This window comes from Electrophorus electricus, chromosome 13 (genome assembly GCF_041902795.1).
Source record: "Electrophorus electricus isolate QZ-2024a chromosome 13, ASM4190279v1, whole genome shotgun sequence".
Classification (NCBI taxonomy): Eukaryota; Metazoa; Chordata; class Actinopteri; order Gymnotiformes; family Gymnotidae; genus Electrophorus; species Electrophorus electricus.
The window spans coordinates 8,087,501-8,110,084 of record NC_137509.1 but is presented as its reverse complement, the minus strand read 5'-3'; the positions used below and the strand labels follow the sequence as shown (position 1 = coordinate 8,110,084).

Sequence of the window (22,584 nt, the reverse complement as noted above, 5' to 3'; positions counted from 1 at the left end):
GTGCATTTCTCACTCCTTCCACATTCCCCAGAAACAGTCCATCGAGGCATCTCTCAGCCACTTCCAGCAGAGCATCTTGAGGCCATTCCGAGAACCAGTCTAAGGTAGTGCAGTTGACCAGTGCTGGGTACTGTCGAATACGATTCCTGCACACACATATACACATAGGCACAGAGATTAAGTGGTAGAATGCAAACTATGTTTGCGGTCAGGGACAATGAAAAACACTGCTGTCAGACCACCTTTGAATGTTAAGCTGTTGCCAGTGAGTTCATCTTTTACCCATCCATTTCCTGCCATAAACACACACATACACAAACAAACACACACACACACACAACACACATTATGTGCCCATAACAGTACTGCTCCACTCACAGGTCTTCAAGTAGGTGCATGCTGATTTGTCAGGGACGATTATGGTGCCCTCTGGGCCAATCGTCACCATTAAAGCGCTACCATGGCAATAAATCCACCAATTACAAGTGAGGCCAAAGAGAGTAAGGCCACAACTTCAGATGCTGTCATTTTTAATTAGGTATGGCCTCAGGGTCACCTGACACACCGCTTCGTTCCGCTGACAAGGGACGCAAATGGCTGATTAGAGAACCATTTGTAGGCATATTTTTATGCTACTCAAACTATCAGATGCATAATCAGAGCGGGCGAGTGAAGGAGACAGAACAGGAACAAGAAACAGAACGTGGAAAAAAGAGAGAGACATAATGGCAGAGAATTTTTGATGAAGTTAAAACCCTAAGTGGGCTGAGCAGAAAAGTGGGGTCATGGTAAGGGTACTCCTAGCACTCACACGGACTACTGACGCAGATCGTAGGATGACAGGTGAGCGAGCTGATTAGTGTGTAACTCACTACACTACATTGCTTTCACTTTGTGAGGCCACTCTCCCATGTTCACAGAAAATGAACTTCAGTGCACTCCAGTGTGTGAGTATTTGTGCCACGAAACTGTAAAAGTGAAATAATTAGACAGCCAAAAGGATTTCTGCGAATGCTCTCTGAATTTAGGATTCATTGAGAGAACCGCAGCCAAGGCTGAAACCCTGCCTGCAGAAAATAATGTTACTAATATCATCATCACAGGTGAACGCTGCAGTGTGTTAGACAATAGGGACTGTGCTACTTAGCACATGCTGGTGAGATCTGGCCCAGTTCCATTCAAGCATTGAAGTCTCAAGCAGCAGTACTTGGTTAGAGCGATGGCAGCTATGGGTTGCTGTCATTACTGAAGGAACAGTTTAGTGGTAGCCAGAGCAGGTACCTGAAGGGGTCTCCTACAGGGCTCATACAGAGCACTATGTGGAGGTTGTTTCTCACACGCTCTATCAGGTAGTGAAACATGGAGTCGGGTGTCTCCAGAACATTGTCCTTCCTGGCCGAGTCGGAGAGGGCACTCTGGACCTGCCCGGGTGAGACACAGCAGTGGTGTTAATGATCGCGTGTGCACACTCGCGCACTTGTATGCGTTACCAGCTGGAGACAGACCTCCTCAAACTCATCCTGCTTGTAGAGGTTGGGCACTTCTCCAGAGCTGAGGATGTTGTTGATGTCCTCTAAAAAGGACTCATCCACAATCTGAGTGTCATTGAACAGGAAAACTGTGGGCTTGTTGTCCACTCCAGTCAACCTGTACAGCTTCTTAATGTCTGCACGAGGAACACCAATTACACAGGTGCAGTTAAAAAAAATGAACACCACATGACCCTTCATTAGCTGTGTAACCTCTGCAAAAAAGGCTGCCTCTGTACTCTGAACTTCATCTGATTTTAAAGGTCAGGAATTCTTCACCAGTAAAATTAGTAGAAACATACTTGCAATGAGCCAGAAGATATCTTAAGCACCATATCATACAGACAAACGTGTTTAAGATCTAGTCCATGCACACACAGGAAACTGCTCATTGTTTTGTTGGTTAGTATATGGTAGCAGAGAGGTGGAAATGTCCTGGCTAAAAGCTAGGCTTGCTCTGTGAACGCCTGCTCTCTTACCCTCTCTAAATTCCTGCTTGCGGTACTGCTTGGTGACTTCCACCTGGAAGAGCAGGTAGTCACAGATGTAGGTGGCCAGTCGGGACAGGCTTTGCCTCCCAGAGCCTCCAATGCCCACCAAGAGCATGTTACCCCTCAGCTGACTGATCACACGCACCACGCGTGTCACTGCAGAAGCAGGGAAACACACACACACAGGTACGCTCATACGATAGGCCAAAAACACAATCACTCATTAACATACAGACTGGCTCAACATGTTGCTGTGACTAATTTCATAATCATTCAGTGCTGCGTTGGAGAGTGGTGTGTCATTAGGTTATGTGCATGTGATCTGGTTAATTGCAGGCAGTGAACTGGGCGTGTGATGTGTCTAATGTTATATCACGGTGGCTGATATGCATCTTAATTCAGTGGCATGCTGTGTTTGATGTGTTCGGTTTGTACCAAGACTTGAGCGACACCAAGACTGATTACACACTGTGTTGTGGGACTGAATGCATAATTGCTTACTTTCCTATGGGGTTTGTAATGTAATTGCATTCTCTATAATGGCAATGAGGAGTGTAATCATTCATAGTAAAGAGATCTCTAAGCTTTTGCATTGGATTGTGAAAGTTTCAGTGTAGTTTGTCTCCACAGACTTGTAATTTTAGCCAAACAGAATACAGAACTGGGGGATTTGGGGCCTTGTTCACTGGCTACTAGTGATACAAGTTCACTCTAAGCGCCATGATCTTCCTTGTTGAGAGGATCATAGTTTAAAATCTAATTTGTTATAATTTACTTGAACATATTGCAGGAGGTGCTGTGTAAATTCACACTGAGCTGTGGAATATTCGTGCTACCGTGCAATGGCAGATGGAAAGTGTAGTGCAGCAGTGAGCTGACCATGCTCAATGGCGTCTCGGAAGAGCACCAGGCTCATGGGGACCACTCCAGGTGTGAGATTGTAGTCCTCCAGCTGAGACTCCATGAAGCCCTTCAGAGCTTTAAAGTCTAGCAGGTCCTCATAAACATGAGGCTCCCTCAGGAAATCACCTACAAACACACGCATTCTCATCTAATCTCAACCATAACAATATAATATTGCAGTTACACTAAAATGACCTTGCTTATTCTGTGGGCTTAACAGTAACATCCATATACACTCAAGAAATAAAGAAATTATGAAGCCATTCATTCAGGCATTGCCCACCCTACAATGCTAAGCAGTGTAAGTCTGTACCAAATATAGGTGGCTCTCTGTTAGGACAGATGCTGTGGTACGTGAGATCAAAAAGAGAGCCTAGTTTCTCAGCTAACAGCCCCACAAATGCCTCCATATCTTCCCGGTCCACCAGCCGATCTGAAAAAACCCTACACACACACACATACACACACACACACACACACACACACACACACACACACACACACACACACACACACACACACATAAAATGAGCCCTCTGCTGAGTGTTCACATTTAAGTGTATGTGTGTGCACACATGCATTCACTTCACCTGAAGCATTCGTGTATCCACAGGCGAGTGATGCTATGCTTTGTGTCATGGAAGTCTCTGTGAGCTCGTAGTAGACCCTGAAACACCTACAGAGGGACAGCGAAAGAAAACACAACAAAGGGTTAAAGAGGAAGAGTGGCCATGACCATAAACCACAGAGTTCAGAAAAAAAGAACTGATCCAGAGTGGGCACAGAGCCGTCAGCAGTAGGACCAAACTCCCACAGTAAGGGCAGGACAGCTCAGCTTTGGTTTCTGAAATCTTTAAAGTTGCTATTTTAGCTGCATGAAATAATTAAGTGAGTGAGTGAGTGTGTGTGTGTGTGTATGTGTGTGTGTGTGTGTGTGTGTGTGTGTGTGTGTGTGTGTGTGTGTGTGTGTGTGTGGTGTTTGCATATTTCACCTTGGAGATGTCTCTGAGGTTGAAGAGGTAGTGTATTTTGGCAGGAGTAGGTAAGAAGCGGCTGATGATGGCAGAGTACAGCTCTAGTGTGGCCTGAGTCAGAACACTTCCAATGGGCTTCACCTCCTCCTCAAACTCCTGCAATTTCTGGTTGATCATGGTGCCATAGATACGCTTGATCTGAGACTCCTACACACACACACACAGAAAGACAAAGGAATGTAATAACTGATTAAATAAAATAATGAAGGTCACTGGAGAAGCAAAACAAAAGTGAAAATGGGGAAAAAATGGGATGGAAAGAAGGGGAGATCAGCTAGTATACGTGGGGTGACAGAGCAGTGCAGATGAGCAATTTAAACATAAATCATAAAAATGGATTAGAGAGATAAAGTAGAAGAAATGAAACGGAGGTGTTATGGAAATGACATAACAGGGCAGAGAAAGTGAGGGATAACCCAGAGAAGAGTAAATGGAAAACCACGTTCACCAGGATGCTTGTGGGAAGGAAAAGGGAGGGAGGACTCGGAGTGTAGGGGGGAAATCAGAACTGAGCAGCAATCAGTCAGTTGGGAGGCTTTTTTATGCATTCTGCAAAATCCGAGTGCCTCCAGTGTTGCTACTCTTATCATTATCATCATCTCCATTGTAATTCTACCAGAGCGAGAGACAGAAAGAATAATAATGAGAAGAAAACGATATCAGTGAGGAGGCACTGAGGCTAGGACACCCTTTCAGTTACAATACATATTACACATGTTAATATGCTTTATGTTAGGATTAGACATAAATATGTACAATCCTTTTAATGAACAGGAACAAAGGGACTGTTGCCTCATTGTTTTAAGCAAGAACAGGCTGGTATAATGATCTGGAACAGATACTGCACAGGCGGAGGTTTCAGGGGCCCAGTGTGGAGCTGTATGCTGAGGCCCACTCACCACAGGGAAAGTCATATTGATGAGATTAAAGCGGCTCTGCAGACGGCTGGAAATATGAGTTCTCCCTCCACCAGGAGGCCCCATGGATGCGAGAAGGAACATATCCTAAAAGAGCAGAGTGTTAGGGGGCAGAGGAAGTCAGCATGTATACTTTATAAGAACTGTTCCCAAACCCGTGCTTAAAGGCCCCCAGCCAGAGGACATTCACTGTGTATTCTAGCTTGTGTGTTCTAGCTTCTAGCTTCTGAACCTATCCACAACCATTTCTGAACCAATCCACAACTGCCTGAAGACTGCCTGAAGACACACATATTAAAAATTAAAATTCTCCTTCTCTCTCACTCATTCTGCCTACCTCTACTCTCATACACACACACACACACACACACACACACACACACACACACACGCGCACACGTAACCCCCCCCCCCATAACCCCCCCCCCCCCCCCGCCTTACCTTGACACACTTGAGGGTTTGTTTCTTCCGGTCGTACCAGAAGCCGTAGTCAATCCAGAGCCGCAGCAGCTCCAGAGGGGGCTGGGAACCAAAGTCGTCCACTGCCGGCATGTTCAGGTCATCCAGGAATGCCAGCATCCTCTTCCCGCCCACCGGCACATACACGCCTTTGGTGCGCTTCTCCACTCGCGACTCTATAATGGCCTGTACATTGTTGGAAGTGGTCTAAAGAGAGGAAGACACTGGATATCAGGTCAGAGAAGCCACAGAAAAAAAGGGGACAGGAGAGAAACACACAAAAAAAAAAGCAAGCTCGGGATGCCAAATGAGCAAGGTAATAAAGAGCAGGGGAGGGCGAAGAGCTGGAGTAGCAGGGCAAGCCGGAACAGAGAGGTGGGTTTATAATAACGCTAAATGACACAGTCGGCTGAGCTAAAGGCTGATGGCAAGGCTGACAGACAGTGCTTCCAGCACGCAGGCCACAGTAAGTGCTGCTCATTACGGGCCGTCCTGAACACAGCAGCTGACTCAGCTAATTGCGGCCCCTGGAGTGCAGGACACTAATAGCACACGGGGTATGGAACCCAATTTGACATATGCCATTATTGTGAACTGCAGGCCCCGCTCTGAGGCAGGATGACTCAGGTCCTTGAGCCTGTAAGCAGGTGAGCTTCAGAACATGTATGATGACTAATTGGAGACTATTTGGGACATTACAGGTCCCAAATAATGATACATGACTCCATGATACATAATACATGAGCAAACAACGTGTGAAGTGTTTCGTTTTTTAAATTCATCAGCTCCTGCCTGTCTTTAAAATAAGGGAAGACAGAACGTTAAGCTCAGTTGCACCTGCACAGCCAAACACGCAAATATACATCACTTTCACTCTATATCCACCTGAAATACTACCATTGTTACATCTTTCCTGTAACACGCGTTCTCAACTACTCACCTGGAGATAGAGAGATGAATGACAGATGAATGACAGATGAACAAATGAATCTTAGTGCTTATGTGTGTTAATTGGGTAATTGGGTACTGTGGTATGTCATATCAGTCAACAGGTACTTTAATTGGGTACTGTGGTATGTCATATGCAGTCAACAGGTACCTGAGAGGACATATTGATGGTGAGCATTGACCATTTGGATGGATCCAGGCCCTGCAGGACACTCTGGGCCACTGACGTTTTCCCCGTACCCACAGGACCTGTCAGCAAAACTGGGTACTTGCCACACACCAGAGCCTTCACCAGGAAATTATACCGCACTGTGTCCACAGTAGGAACCATGATCTTATGGAATGGAGCACTGCAGAGAAAGAGAGAGACAGAGACAGAGAGAGAGAGAGAGAGAGAGAGAGAGAGAGAGAGAGAGAGAGAGAGAGAGAGAAGAGAGAGAGAGAGAAGGCTGAATTTCTGTCAGCTGTGCCTGGTTTTTACTAAATCTCCTCTCCCACAAGGCCTCTGCAGAGAGAGTTTGGGTGATGGAGATGGTGGAGCAGGGAGGACAGAAGCCCAAAAATAATGCAGAGGGTTAGGCAGAGAGAGGACAAGTGGACAAGTGGGACAAGCGAAAAAGATGAGGACCAAAAAGTCAAGAAGAATAGAGAGTTGAGAGAGAGAAGAGACATGTGGAGAGAGGGAGAGAAAGAAAGCAAGAAAGGACAGGAATGAGAGAGGGCCACCTGTTTGAGAAAATGGGTCTCTAAGAAAGTGGACTGAAGTGGAATAGGGCAATGCAGGTGACAAGACCCCAACCCGAAAGACTGGAAATGGAAATATATAATAATATGGCAGCAGGAATGAGTGCAGGAATAAAAAAAGACCCAGTTAGGGAACAAAATGGACAGCAGACAAAGAGTGGGCCACACTCTTTGAGTGAAGAGCCAACGGAGAGAAGGCAATGAACGGAAAAAGACAGCAATACATGAAAAATGGGAGAGGCATAAAGACAGAGAAAGAGAGAGAGAGAGAGAGAGAGAGAGAGAGAGAGAGAGGGTGGAACACAGGGAGAATGGAGAGAGAGATGGAAAGAATGAGAGGTGAGAAGACAGCTGATAGGAAGGGAGCAGAAGGCTCAGCCGGCTGGGCAGGTGCCAGTCAGAAGGCCTCAGCGGGAGTGTATAGGCGGCGGGTGGTGTCTGCAGGGCTGTTGAGAAACACACACACACACACACACACACACACACACACACACACACACACACACAGACGCACACACACACACACACAGACACACACACACACACACACACACACACACACACACACACTCACACACAGACACACACACACACAGACACACACACACACACACACACACACACACACACTCACTCAGACGGCCACTCACTTGGAGGCATAGCGCCAGCCCTTGGGCAGCCTGTCCTCGAATGATGCCCACGTTTTGTTCTTAGTGTCCACGTAGTACTCATAGATGGTGTCCTTGTTGGGGTATTGATTAAAAAAAATTACAGAAACTCTTGGTACTGTGTATTATTTTAGTTTAACAAATGAGTGTGCTGAGTCACATAGTGACATAGTGACTAGTGTGTAGGTTGAAAAATGTGTATTGGTTTGGGTGTGTGTGTGTGTGTGTGTGTGTGTGTGTGTGTGTGTGTGAAGGTGACCGAAGTACAACCTTGTTAGGAAAGGTGCCCTCCATCTCTCGCAGGAAGTTGTCAATCTTCTTGCGGCCATCCTCGTCCACAGACACGCACACAGACCAGATCAGGCTGAAGATAAACCAGAGCTCTACCATGCGGCCACAGTTCTCACTGTCTGCAGGGTTCACCTGCAGGGGATGATGGCACACGGCTGGGAACTCATCCTAAATACTCACCAGCCCAGATGATGTTAGCGAGTCTCAATGTCACAAGCGCCAAGCTTGTGCTGACAATATTTTACAATTTACCACAGACTCCATATGATTTTTGCATCTCAAATTCAGTTGCTTAAAAAAGCAATACACAGGAACATGACTTTGTTCATATCTTTGTCAACAATAAAAAACAGATAATTGAGAGTAGATCACTCAATTTGGGGAAGTCATGAGAGCAGGTGGAGAAGGTGCATGTTCTGACCCCGTTGTCAGGGCTGGCCATGGAGTCGTAGAGTCTACAGAGTGAGATGACTCCGTTTAGTTCAGTGATGGCTACCAGCTCCTTACAGTGAGCCTTCCTGAAGCTTATAGTCTTCTCTATGTATTTGTCAAACAGACGTTTCAGAAGATCTACCTCCAACTATGGAAAGAGAGAAAGAGAGAGAGAGAGAGCGAGAGGGAGAGGGCAAGAGAAAGAGACAGGGGAGACAGAATGAAAGAGAATGAGCATATGGGAGTGCAGAATGGTCATCTACCCATCACTCATGCATGCACAGGATAAGCTAAAGGAGGAACAAATAGTAGGGACAGGGCTGCGTGGGACCTTCTGGCGCTTGTCAAGCCAGGACTGAACGAAGGGCCTCCAGCCCAGGTCGGAGTAGTCATTATAAACCATCCCACAGCGCGACACCGTCGCTGGGGAAGCTACAGCCAGATCCTCCACCTCAAACAACAAGGAAACCTACATACACACAAACAAATGCATAGTAAACAGCCAAGTCTATATTCTGGCCAAATGATCATCTTTTGAAATTTGAAAGGAAAAGTACAGTATACAGGAACAATGGCTTTTCTTTGAGATAGTATTAGGCAGGAGAATGAATGTAGATAGTGATGTTTCTCAGTCTTAGTGGGTGCAGATGTGTAATTGCCATAGGCTGCTAGCTCTACCTGTTCAGGCATGGAGATCCTCTCTCCATTGATAAGCGTCAGGACTTTATTGTCATCCATGACTGAGTTCATGCTTTCAATCCACAAAGTATCCACTGGCCCATCAAACACAATCCACTTCTCATCCAGCTTCTCATCTGAGCTCAGCAACATGAGAGAGGCAGAGACAGGCAGTTAGGAACAAAGCACACACACACACACACACCCACACACACACACACACACACTTACTACAGCCTCTCTGCCTGTCTGTCCCTGTCATGAACACAAACAGATTTACAAACATGCTGTCCTATCTTTGACTCTGTTTTCCTCTCCCCTTGTATTTCTTTCGTTCATTCTCAACACATACAGACTTGTAGACTTTTGTAGCGAATGCTCCAACTGATCATTTATCTTTTTCTATCCCTTCATCTGACCATGTGCATCTTCTTTACTCAGCCCACAATAACCACAATAGTTGATCTGCCTTACACACATCCACACCCTCTGTCTTTCTTTCTCTCTCTCTCTCTCTCTCTCTCTCTCTCTCTCTCTCTCTCTCTCTCTCTCCTCTCTCTCTCTCTCTCTCTCTCTCTCTCTCTCTCTCTCTCTCTCTCTCACACACACACACACACACACACACACACACACACACACACACAAACACTGACTGGGTAAGCGTGTAACATCAAACCTGTCACACACAGCAAAAGCAACTGTCACTTCTCCTCTGGGTGATCTTCCATCTCCAAGCAGCGGGAGGGGAAATAAACAAACCAAGATAAATAGGAACAGATACCAAACATATGGAGCTAGTGCAATTCCTGATTACACCACTCAAACATAAAATTTCTCCACACCAAGCCCCGCACAGCAACAAGACATGATCTAAGCCCTAAAATGAAGTCAGTCGAGAAATATTTTCTGGCAAAAAATACATCAAAATACACAAAAAAAGACAAAGGACTCAAAAGCACTCAGGTAGGCAAATAAATGGCAGTGACTGGCCGGACTAAGAGAGTGACAGATGTCACAACCAATCAGCTATCTCATTTCCACACATCGGCGTGATAACCTGTGCAGGCATGGCGAATACTGGCAGAAACAATGCCGTCAGTCCACTGTATGTTTTCCAGGTCAAAATGGCCATAGAGCTCTTCCAGGGACACAGCCTTAGGATTGACCACAAACTCCTGTATATGTGAGGAAGGGGCAATCACTGGATCTGCTCTATTGCTTTTGACACACAGATAAAGACTGAAAGACAGTGAGGGTGAGGGAGATAGACATTGGGGCCTCAAAAGATGCAAGGACAAGTACTGGTAAATAGAGAGGTAGGAAAAAGGAAGGAAATTGAATCGCGAGGGAGACCACGGTGGAATGCATGCCATCAGGGCACCCGCAGAGAAGCAGAGAACAGAGAGACCAAAAAAAAAAACACACAGGGAGAAGAAAACAGGGAGCGAGTGAAAGAAAGAGAAAGTAAAAGAGAGAGAGAAAGAGAGAGGGGGGGAGAAGGAAAGAGGGGGAGAGGCGAGTAAGGCAGCTCATAAACAGTAGCTGGGTTGTTGCAGCAGAGGGAGAAACAGAGGCAGCAGGGAAAGGGCATCTCTTTGGCACTGACACTCCCAGAGGAGCTCTGCAGCACACATAGACACTGCCTCTGACACACACGCATCCCACCCTACCGAGCGCTGCAGTCTCTGTCTCTCCGTTCTGCAACACAGTGAATGAGAGAAAGACACAGAGAGAGACACAAAGAGACACAGAGAAAGTGAGAGCTAGACACAGAGAAAAAAAGATAGATAGATAGATAGAGAGAGAGAGAGAGAGAGAGAGAGAGAGAGAGAGAGAGAAAGAGAGAGAGAAAGAGAGAAATTTTGGCCCACAGCTCTGCTCACAGTAGGACAGAAGATGATTTTGGAGAGAAAAAGAAGAATGAGCAATGTGCTGGCAAAAACAGCACACGGGAAATTGCCAAAAGTAACATTTAATCCAATCAACACAATAACCCTGTCCAGCCTAAAAAATGTAAAAAAGCCCTAACATCATAGATGTTAGCAAGAGAGACATGTTGATAGTGCTGGTTGGGTAAAATCTTTAAAGCACTACTCAGAGGGAGACAAAGTCTCAGGAAAACACAATTAGCGGAACTGACGGAGTCATGTAGAGTTGGCTAAACCAAAAAAGAAGTGTCGAGATATGCATTCTGAGCTCTCCGAAAGCAGAGGAAGAATGCGATTTAGTCAGGCTGTGACCTGCTGTTCTTTTGTGTGTGTGTGTGCTTGTGTGGCATGTGACTGAGTGTCTTCAGTTCCTACGATATGCTGCACAAAGGGTGATATGTACGTGGGCAAAGCACTATTTCCTGAAACACTGGTGTGTATTCTGTTCACCCTACACCTCAACCTCATAGACCGTTGCACATGTACATGCGCGCACGCGCGCACACACACACACACACACACACACACACACACACACACACACACACACACACACACACTCTCTTTCATACTCTCTCTGCCTCCTTTCTATATCCTTGTGCTGGTACATGATCAAGAAAGCAATTCTAACAAATTTTAAGCAATGAACTCCATTTGCCTTATTGCTGGAGGTGGAAATGTAAAAAGTACATAGGGTATCAGACACAAAAGAAATCTAAAGTGTGAGGCTCTCCTTTGTGCATCTGTGTGACAGAGACTTACAGCGCTTCAGTAAAAAAAAAAAAAAAAAACTGCCCAAAAGCTGACCAAAATGTGGTGCATATGCTACGTCCCTCTCTCTCTGTCAATTACTCCTCCCTATCCTTACCCGGTGTCAAAACCATCTTCCTCAGTTACATCCCATTATCGCATCTCCACCTTCTATCTTTTGCCAGTAAAGTAAAAATATCAGTTGACAACTATTGTCAGCACATTTTCACAACCCTTAGCAGCAGACACAGGCCCTGGACCCACCGATCCCCCCTTCATGAGTCAGGCTGCAGTGAACTTCACTCCCCTAAGATAGTAAATGATGAAGGAAACTACCCTGGAATATTATTCTTGACTCTCAATCACCTTTTAAAGCCTTCCCTACGGACAAATTGTGTTGTGAGGTGCATCTGCGCCAAAGGACAATATAGAAAAACAAATTTAATGAAATTTCATAAAACCTTCCACCTGCATCCTTGATCCAATTCCTGAATCTCTTTTCAAAAAGGTTGTTGACATTATGGGTGTTCTGGGCATCACAAACTGCTGCTTACAAACAGGTATTTTTTTCCAGAGCTGCTTAAAACGGCTTAGTAAATTCTGTACTCAATTATGGCATTTTTGTTTTCACACAACTTCAGGTGAGTTTATGTGTGGTGCTTTAGTGAAATTCCAGAAAAGGTAGTACAGAAAAAGCTAAGTGATTCCCTTAATGACAGTCATACTTGCAGAAAGGTTCAATCCCATTTCAGAGCTGGTCAAACTAAGTGACTAAAAACCTTTATTGGCCCCTCTGCCAAAAGTAAGAAAGTCTTAAGCAGTCTAGGCAACACAAATCATGTAGAAAGAGAAGAACCTTGCACTGTTATGCTTGACAAACCAACAGTGTGAGTATGTTTTCTACCATTTACAAACACTGCAGGAGCTAGTGCTTATCTGAAAATCAACCAAACATTTATCTTTACTTCATTTGTTTAATGAGTTTAATCAGAGTTTATTGTTCTTCTCATATTCTTCCTGTTTTTACTCCATTTTTACTTCTTCTCATTATTTCTTGTATGGTGTTACTTGCATGTTTACCTGCATTTATTCTCTTTGATTTTTGATTCCTTTAATCATGATTTATTGAATTGTTTCTCTTTTTGATCCTGTCTTTCCAGCATGTTAAATTGTATTTTGATGTATGAGAGGTGTTAGATAAGTCAAGGTCATAGCTGGGCTACACCTGTTTTCTGTGCTCAACCCGTGCTACAGTTACCAGTACCTGCACAGGCAGCTCTCATGAGAGAGGACAGAATGCCGTCGGTCCACTCGTTGGTAGAGAGGTCGTATTCTCCATACAGTTCTCCAAGGCTCACTGCTTTGGGGTTCAGAGGACACTCCTGAGGGATCACAGGTCAGAGGTCAGAGGATCAAGAAAGAAAAGGTGTTGGTAAGTGGGAGGTGAGAGTGAAGTTAGGGATTTAGGGATGAAATAAGGGATATAAGGACAGACAGGGTGTGATTGTTGGACTGAGACTTTGAAGAGTGAGTGATGTGCCAGAGACAGTGGAAGAAAGGAACGTGCGTGAGCATTTGTGTGTGTGTGTGTGTGTGTGTGTGTGTCTGTGTGTGTGTGTGTGTGTGTGTGTGTGTGTGTGTGTGACTCAGAGGAGAGATAATGAGGAATCAGGGGGAGGTGATGTTTGTATGGTGGGAGAGAGACAGATACCAGAAATAGATTATGCAAAGAGAAAGGTGTTGAGTCAGATATAAAAGAGAGAAGACAGGCACGGAAGGGTGGAGGGGAAGAGAGCAGGAGAGGGAGAGGGAGAGAGAGACAGGGGTAAGGGGAGAGAGGAAGGGAGGGAAAGATGGAGAGAGAGAGAGAGAAGTATGCTGTAAAAAGACATGACAGTTTGAGTCACAGAGGGAGCATTGAACAAGACCCCCAAAACCGAACAGAATTACACTCGCCCCACACAGGGACCTTACCCACAGAGTTAGACACACACACATCCCATAGGGACAAAACCCTGCAAGCCTTACACACAAACAATGAAACAAGGTTGAGGTGAACATGTGGAGAACTAAAGAGCAGAGGAAGTGCAGGGAAAATAAGAGAGAGATGGGAGAGGTTGAACATAACATAATGTTACATTTTCTGTCCTTACCTTTATCTTATACTGTGCCTTGTCTCTCACACACACACACACATAAATACAAGCATGTACACACACACACACAAGCACACACACACGCACACGCACACAAACGTACACACACTCTAAATTCTAGGAACATCATTAAATACCTGAGAAAAGCATTGTATGCACATAACAAAGCAGAGTGGGACACGTGAGAGCAGGGCACTCGACCTTACTCCAGCTCTGATATTAGCTTCACCTGTACGCTTCAGTTCACAATTTGAAATCACGCTTGAGGTGCCTTCCAAATTAATCACATCACAATACTTGAAAACCTGGCATAGAATGAACACAGCTTGTTTTTTTCTTTCTTTTTTTCTGTTGTTTGCCCAGTGGGAAGGAGGTGATGAAGGATGAAGGGAAATGAAGAGGAATGGGGAAAAAAATGAAAGCTACTAAGAAAAGACATGGCTTCAGAGACCTGGAGCCCCAGCCAGCCAGGCTAGCATGAAATGAACCGTGTTGAGCCATGCACGCTTTCCCCCAAACACACAAACACATCGTCACGAGAGTCGCTGGTAAGCGATACCAATTATGAACGCCAGTGTGTGAGACTCTGAGACTCCACAAGACACCCACATGTTGGCTGTAAGTCTACCGAGCACTTTTTGTTCAAGGTTAAATAACCGGAAGAGCACCTCGATCCCTGCGGAGGACGCCTTTATATGAGGGCACTGTTTCAACGTCAGGCATGTGAAACGCTGTTGTGTTAGCACGCTCGCTAACGGCGGCTCATTTTCATACTAATGAATGCCCCAGCGCGGGCACGGAGACAACAGCTGCTATAGACGGAGCACCATGTCATCTCAGAGGCCGCCTCTTTGCCATTAAATCTGCACGTGTTTGAGATAATGAGACTGCAATACGACAAACCTGCGTTATGCTAGTCTAGCAGCGATTGATGGTAAGGAATAACGGTTGTGCCGAATGTTGAAGTGCACACACTGTGTGGTCAGGGCCAGTGTAATTGATGTCCTTGTAGAATAGAAGCTTGCAGATATGTTCAATGATTACTTCATTTTATAACTCAAAAGCAATTAAGACACACAAAGAGTAAAAATGGGGACTGCAGACTGATTTGTGACATGTATGGGCTGCTTTGTAACACGCATGTGTTAGCTGTTGTGGTTATGCATTTGAGCCGATGGTCCACGCCGTCTCTTGCTTGAGGGTACACGTGCGCTGCATATTTTGTTTGCTTTGAGTCATTCGATACGTTTTGTTTTAGTTGGAGTACTGCACTAAGCAGACTGACTAATTACTCGGTGAACTGCGTAGGCGGAAGCTTAGAAAAGGCCTGAAAGATTGTTACGGTGTGGGTGAGGAGTGGGCGTGAGGCAACCCTGAGCGGAGAGACACTCAGCAGGGCTCCCAGGGACAGCAGTGAAGAGGAGGAGTGGAGAGGAGGAGCGGTGAGTGGGCGGGAGGCAACCCCAAGTAGAGAGGTGGCCAGCGGGGGCTCCCGGGGACAGCGGCGGAGAGGAGGAGCGGGACTCACACGGACGAGCTGGAAGCCGGGTTCACCCTTGTGATGCATGGTGCTCAGGACACTCTGCAAGGTCCTCCAGGTGACCGTCTTGGCACTGCCTGTCTTGCCCACGATCATGGAGGAGTGGCGTGAATTTTTGGTTTCATACAGCTGGATGACTTTTGTCACAGTGAAGGGTGTGACCTGCAAACCAGCCTGATGAAGCTCTGCCTCTATGGTCTCCTTCAGCTACAGAGACATAGAGAGGAAAAAGAAAGCGAGAATGAGAGTGTCAGATGAAAAACAGATCGAAGTGCAGACAAGAGGAGGTAGAGAACAGCTCCTCGTGTTTTGGAGATGCTTACAGTGATTCTTAAGAGAGCAGTGGAAAAGCCCTTCGGGATAGTAGTGCAGGTTTGAATCCCAAGTTGATCACCAAATACAAATGAACTTACAAGAAGTACATCTCAAACTTAATAACCATAAACACTCCAAGCTCCCCCTGGAGTGAGACAGACAGACCGACACACACACACACACACACACACACACACTTCAAATCCAAATCGCTACTGAGGCACTAAGGCTCTCTCACTAAACTCTCTCTAATTCAATCCCTTGCTCTTATTTCTCTCTTGCCTCATTAACTGGGTAGAGAGGCAGGGAAAGAGAACGGATCTGAAGCATCTTAGCAAGAACACATTAGCATTAACAGCTGAGGGTGGAGCTGTTTGCTTGACATGAAAGTGAAATGAAAACATTCACAAAGTGAAATGGACTTGAGAGGAGGCAGTGTAGGGGAAAGACTTATGAAGTGAGACAAAATGTGTGTGTCTGCGTGTGTGTGTGTGTGTGTGTGTGTGTGTGTGTGCTGTTTCTCCACCCTCATACTTGAGTGGGGCTGATATAGGCAGCAGCTGCTGGCTGTCCAGACTCCAGACGTGTAGGTGATGAGACGTGTGCCGTGCAAGGCATCTGCATTATGCTGTATATCTCACTCACAAAGGCATCCTGGAGCACACACACATACACACACATACACACACAACCACCCACCCACCCACCCACAAACACTCCATGCCTATAGCGAGAGGGAGCTGCAGCATTCGATGAAGTCTTTTTAAAGCTTGTGCCATAACAAAAAATAGATCGACAAAAACATTTTTGAGTCATGTGCAAACTAAAAATGGTTTGGGTGACTTTTTGTTGCACTGGGAAGCATGTATGCAGATGGATTTGATTGAGCTTCTGTAAGCCCGGATGCTATAAACTAGAGGCCTGAGTGGTGGGGAACAGCAGAAACGTCTGTGAGAGCCTGTGATACACAGAGTTCCGACATCCTTCACTGTGGAATCAGCAGTGGGGCATCCTACCAGGGAGTTGACCCAATGCTGGGAGGTGAGATGCCCCAGTGCATGCTGGGAGTCAGACATCCTACCTTGCCATAGTCAATAGTGGGCATGTCCACGGCAGGGAACAGGTCCTGGACAATCCCGTTAAACAGGGGGAGGTCAATGGAGGTCAGCTTAGCAATGTTCATGTCTTTCATAGACATGAGCAGGATCTGGGGTCAAAGGGCAAAAGATATGTCACATTATGTTGTAGGAGTGTCTCTTCTGTGCTTATCTAGATCCACCTTCCTTTTTCTAGACCAGGAGCTTAAATATTAAATATTAATAGTGAAACTGCTTTCAATGTCATTGGTGCCTAAACTAGTTTAGCCTCATATTAACTCATAACACATGATTAAATATTGTATATGGCAGCCTTTTTCACTTTGATTGCTTAAAAACAGAAGTCCTACAGAATAGCATTTACCTCTACATACAGACAATATTCCAGCAGCCTGGAAATTGAAAAAAATCTAGTGTCACATTTTTCATTATTCACACAAGAGGAGAGAGGGACGAGTTTGCACTCAGGTAGTGGAGCGAGTCCCTTTTTAAGTTTCCTTTTCATGTTTTTGTCCTCTTTGATAAATGTTTTATCACAGCCAGCTTTTCCAGTGGGATGGGGCCCAGGTTTTAGTGTTATCCTGCTGTCAGCGGTTCCCAAATACACATGGATACACAGGTGCTAACAGACCGATGCTGATAACACATCATTTAAACCATATAACATAGCTGTGCATATCTCTAGCAAACTGTGATTGGGGTGATTTCTGATTGTCAGGGTGGTGTGAAAATGCCTTTTGTGTATTTTTGTGTGTGAGTGTGTGTATGTGTATGTAACCTCTTCATCTGCAACATCGGGGTAGACCCTGCGCTTCTTGCCAGCATAGCGAAGCAGAGAGGTGAGTGCACGCAAGCCAAAGTCATAATGATCTTGCTTAGACAGCTGTTGCACTGCTAAACAGTACAGTGTGAACACCTTCTTAGCCAACACCTGTGGGGTGGGGGGTGGGAGGAAGAAATAGAAACAGACATTTATTGCATCACTTTTACCCAGAGAAATCAACATGGAAAACAGTGTTACCCAGTCCTGTGTGTTTGTGTGTGTGTGTGTGTGTGTGTGTGTGTCTGTGTGTGTGTGTGTGTGCGTGTGTGTGTGTGCGTGTAGTTTGGCATGTGCGGTGATCTTTGGTTACCATGCCAGCTTGTTCTTCAAAGGAACAGAATGACGCATTCACAAGTACAAACACCACAGTCTTGATAGGTATTGCGAATTCATGGCTCTCTTGAGACAGATACCTGACTCATAAGACAACACTTCACTTCAACAGGGCAAATAGCTCTCTTTCCTCTTTCTCTGTTTCCTCTTTCTCTGTTTCCTCTTTCTTTCTTTCCTTCCTGCTCCAACTGCCCTTTGTTTCACTGTCCTTTTCTTTCCTTTGTTTTTTCTGCATCTCAATCTCTCTCTTCCTCTCTCTCTCGGGCCCTATAGTCATTCTAACTCTCCACTCAATCTGACATGACACAACATTGATATGTCCATTTCCTCCCATTTGCAGGGGTAATAGTCCTCTCAATAGCACATAATGATACTGGGACTATCGATTGTGTAAGGTGACAGTGAGCGGCGGAGCATGTAGGCGGAGGGAGAGGGAGCTTGTGGGCTGGGCAAATGAAATCTAACATTGACATTCAGGGCTTTGCGAAGGCTCGGTGCTGGTTCCCTTCCCGCCGCTCTTAATCTCAGGTCTATTATTTGTCATTCCAAGTCCAATCTCCAGTGCTTCTCTATCTCAATGCCAGCTAACTGGCCTTGTGTACAGCACCAACAAATACGGCTTTTCCATTAGGGCCATGTTTGCTGGAACAGGCGGGAGCTCTCAGTGGATATTTTTTGTGGGGGATTTTGTGCCCACCAGGCCTTGAGTGTGTGTTTTGGTGGGGGCTGGCGTTAAATGTGTTGTGTTGTTAAGCTATGTCAGTTGGGTGTTTCGCAGGCGTGGGCACACGTACACACAGCATGCATGCTGTGTGTCAGCAGTAATCCAACAGTGGATCAGTCTCCGTGTGTGTGTGTGTGTGTGTGTGTGTGTGTGTGTGTGTGTGTGTGTGTGTGTGTGTGTGCGTGTGTGTATGCGTGTGTGTGTGTGTGTGTGTGTGTGTGTGTGTGTGTGTGACTGGCCTCATCTGTGTTTGTCTATCTGATCCAATCCTGCCCAGCTCCAAAGCTGAATTTAATACCAATGTGCTGTCCACCTCTCTCTTTCTGATAATGATCTAATTGTATTCATGACCTTTGGGCCTGTCTTAATACACAGTAATGGACAATAGCACAGGCTGGCTTAACTTCCTGTGAAAAGCAGATTTAGTCAATAGCCCTAGAAAAGGAACTCCTTTTTTCTTTCTCAAAGTTGTCCAATCATCTCTTCTTATAAAAGCCATTAAGGATATCTATATGAGTTTTTTTAAGTGATCTTTAAAGGGTAAAAGGGATAATAGAGTTACAGCAATACAACACTAACCTAATAAGGATTTGCTATCATTTATAATACCAAATTTACTAACTACTATATGTCATCTGGATCAAAGAAATTACATTCTTTTGCCACTTGTGTGCTAGTGTGTGAACTTATGTTTTACCCTTGTGAGCACCAGATATAAACAACTAACTTGCTTGTTTTAAACTAACCAATCATTATTAACCGCATTACATTTAGGTATTTTAACATTTAGGCATTTTAACATTTAGGCTTTACATTTAATACTCAAGTACTCGATCCTCATCACAACCACATAGTGTTTGCTAACAGAGTGACGATGGGAGGGCACCTTGCAGTTGTTGAAGCCTTCTCCAAAGAGAGTGATCTCTGCGATGAGGGTGGAGTCAGGGACCACCATAGAGATGGGCCTGAACATGGACTTCAGATTATCAGGCAACTCAGTACGACCAGCGTAGCCTAGAGGAGACCCCATTCACATACATGCTAATAAGTACGCATATACATATGAGGGGATGCATAATACATGCTGACGCCAACACACCACACGCCTACAGTTTTTTAAACACAAGAAATGCTTGTAAACAAATAAAAATGATTCCATGCATGGTGTCAGAGAGTAGCATGTACCAGGGTTCATGGTGATGAAGATGCCACAGGACCAAGTCAGGCAAATCTCTCTGCCCTCAAAGAAGAAACTGCTGGCACCTGCAGACAGAGCTAGGAGGATGGAGAGTATCTGCTGGGCCACTACTGACAGTACCTCAATGTTAATGCGGTTAAACTCATCAAAACAGCCCCATGCGCCAGTCTGGGAATCAACACACACACACGCACACACACACACACACACACACACACACACACACACACACACACACACACACACACACACACAGTCATTCATCATATACACATTTTCTAAAATTCATTAGTCATTAAGTTAGTGTCACCTTGGCTGCTTACTTACTGTCCATTAGGTGTTCACAGTGTGTGTCATACCCAGCGTTTATACAATATTTATTACATGCTATTAACATGCACCTGAGCAAGGCCAGAGTACATGCGGCCCATGGATTTGAAGTCCAAGCCGTCAGAACAGTTGACCACGATGACGTACATGCCCAGCGCTTTGCCCAGGTCCTTCACCGTCTCTGTCTTGCCCGTGCCGGCAGGACCTTTAGGGGAGCCCCCACGGTGCAGGTACAGGGCTGTGGTCAGAGTCATGTAGCACCTAAACAACAGGACACACGCTGTACTCACTCCGCCTCCAAGCGCAGACAGGCCGATGCAGGAACACAACTGTGACTACACTTTGATCATGCAGCGGCACTCAGAGACCAGATGTGCCGGTGTGTAAATTGGCTTCAGGCATCAAAAGCTAGTTTAAGATAAGCTTTCATTTTTCATTGCAGTATAACTAACTTACTTATATTTGTTAATAAAATCACACAAATAATAATACCAGTCTCTGATGGCATTTAACAAAACTCACCACTCACAGCTGGACTAAGATGGATAAAGTAAAGGAGGTAATCAATAAGTCCAAGGAAAAGACTAAGTGCTAAGCCCATACCCAGTACACACACACACACACACACACACACACACACACACACACACACACACACACACACACACACACACACACACACACACACACACACACACACACACACACACACACACACACACTAGACTTTCACAAGCACACAATAGAACCATCACCAAGTACCCACAAAGATACATCCATACATACAAATTCATAAAAACAGACAGGCATCCTCACACACACACAGAGAGACAACAGTAAGTCCATTCTTCCTGTCATTGAGTGGGTTTAACATGTCACGTGCTCATCAACATAAGCCAGGATTTGTTTTCTGTCATTTCATGGAAGTACATTTTGCTGCTGAACTTTCAGTGCTATTTTGCTTTTTCTAAAGGATGCAATAAAAACATCAGCTACTGACTCTTGACTCTCACTTCCCATGTGCATGCCATGAATAATTTATAGTGGGTGAGAGTCTTCACGCTCCCATTGTAACGCTTGCACATGGAGTCCTGGAGCCTGAGCTCAAGACATTCAATTCTGTCCTTATTCCTCTTGTTCTCTCTCATATGATATGAAATTAAAATTAAAGCTTACAACATTAATTAACATTAAGGTGGCTGCCTCCCTCTGTTTCACATTTGCTGTGGAGCAGCGGGCGGAACTCCACTGATCCTGGATCAGTTTGTAATACTAACAACACAGGCCAGTCTGCTAGTGGATCCTGCCTCCCCCTGCTGCTATACAGCAACAGATAACTTCGTTGTATAGCATGTATCAAAAGATCAGAGTTATTTGAAGAAATCTAATTTTATTAAAGTGATTACTATAGGAGTGTTAGTAGTATCCATTATCAAATTAACTGACTGAATCATGGGAATGGTATGATTTATATCTGCAATAACATAGGGAACTATTGCTTTCATAGTAAAGGCACCTTCTCACTAATTTCCAATCTGCTGTGAAGGCCCCTGGTTGAAAGAACATATTGCACATTTAGCTGCTTCTGCCCGGCTGAAGGACAATGCTGATATTTCTTACCTTCTTTGCCTACAATGGTTCAAGTTTAACACAGAGTTGAAAGGCTGCACCGGTTGTGGGGGAAGATCTAAATGCATATGAACACTCCAGGAGGAGTCGTCCTGTAGCGCTGACAGTGGTGCGTTGAGGCAGCCTAATACTGGCACAGGAAGGCCGTTCAACTCCAGGGACTCCAATAAGCTTCGCCTCCCAGGCCAGCCACCATTACCTTTTATAGGTGAGGATTGCCATGTTGCTATGGTTACGGTACCTGTCAGTGAGAGGGGTGATGACCAAGCGGCCAGAGTTGCCAAGGTACTCGTAGCCGTACAGGAAGCGTGTGTTGGTTTGCCTGATAATGCAGTCGTCCACTTCCTGCGTGCACACGCGCATGCACACACACACACACACACACACACACACACACACACGTGGATGTTTGACTAGCCGAGGGGGTTAAATTTCCCCATGTCACCTCCCCCTACCTTATCCCAGTAGAGGCGAAGCTGGCATAGCCAGTCGAAGGAATTGACGTCGCAGCAGCCTGCTTTGACCAGTTTGTCGATGACATCGCGGGCATGGACCTCCACCGTAACCAAGGCGACGATCTTGAGGCGCTGGATCTTGGAGAGGTTTCCTCTGATGGCCTGGGAGTAGCGGTGCAGCATGGCTACCTGCCATGGGCATGGATGAGAGC

At 45.4% G+C, this 22,584-nt stretch overlaps 1 protein-coding gene across 6 annotated transcripts in view; it reads right to left on the bottom strand.

Moving 5' to 3' along the window:
* Window positions 1-22,584, bottom strand: part of dnah2 (dynein, axonemal, heavy chain 2) — a 104,801-nt gene that overhangs the window by 28,636 nt on the left and 53,581 nt on the right. For all 6 annotated transcript variants that reach the window (XM_081694667.1, XM_081694669.1, XM_081694670.1 and 3 more), the window contains exons 35-59: window positions 22,373-22,561; window positions 22,159-22,262; window positions 20,360-20,549; window positions 19,946-20,126; window positions 19,647-19,774; window positions 17,659-17,811; window positions 16,865-16,990; window positions 15,457-15,675; window positions 13,037-13,154; window positions 9,095-9,231; window positions 8,748-8,885; window positions 8,406-8,564; window positions 7,964-8,116; window positions 7,676-7,767; window positions 6,433-6,631; window positions 5,316-5,540; window positions 4,857-4,961; window positions 3,916-4,104; window positions 3,514-3,599; window positions 3,237-3,367; window positions 2,900-3,049; window positions 2,009-2,176; window positions 1,506-1,666; window positions 1,282-1,421; window positions 14-146 (exon numbers count right to left, since the gene is read on the bottom strand). In XM_081694667.1, coding sequence (XP_081550793.1) covers window positions 14-146; window positions 1,282-1,421; window positions 1,506-1,666; window positions 2,009-2,176; window positions 2,900-3,049; window positions 3,237-3,367; window positions 3,514-3,599; window positions 3,916-4,104; window positions 4,857-4,961; window positions 5,316-5,540; window positions 6,433-6,631; window positions 7,676-7,767; window positions 7,964-8,116; window positions 8,406-8,564; window positions 8,748-8,885; window positions 9,095-9,231; window positions 13,037-13,154; window positions 15,457-15,675; window positions 16,865-16,990; window positions 17,659-17,811; window positions 19,647-19,774; window positions 19,946-20,126; window positions 20,360-20,549; window positions 22,159-22,262; window positions 22,373-22,561 — 3,774 coding nt within the window. The remainder of the gene's footprint in view (window positions 1-13; window positions 147-1,281; window positions 1,422-1,505; window positions 1,667-2,008; window positions 2,177-2,899; window positions 3,050-3,236; window positions 3,368-3,513; window positions 3,600-3,915; window positions 4,105-4,856; window positions 4,962-5,315; window positions 5,541-6,432; window positions 6,632-7,675; window positions 7,768-7,963; window positions 8,117-8,405; window positions 8,565-8,747; window positions 8,886-9,094; window positions 9,232-13,036; window positions 13,155-15,456; window positions 15,676-16,864; window positions 16,991-17,658; window positions 17,812-19,646; window positions 19,775-19,945; window positions 20,127-20,359; window positions 20,550-22,158; window positions 22,263-22,372; window positions 22,562-22,584) is intronic.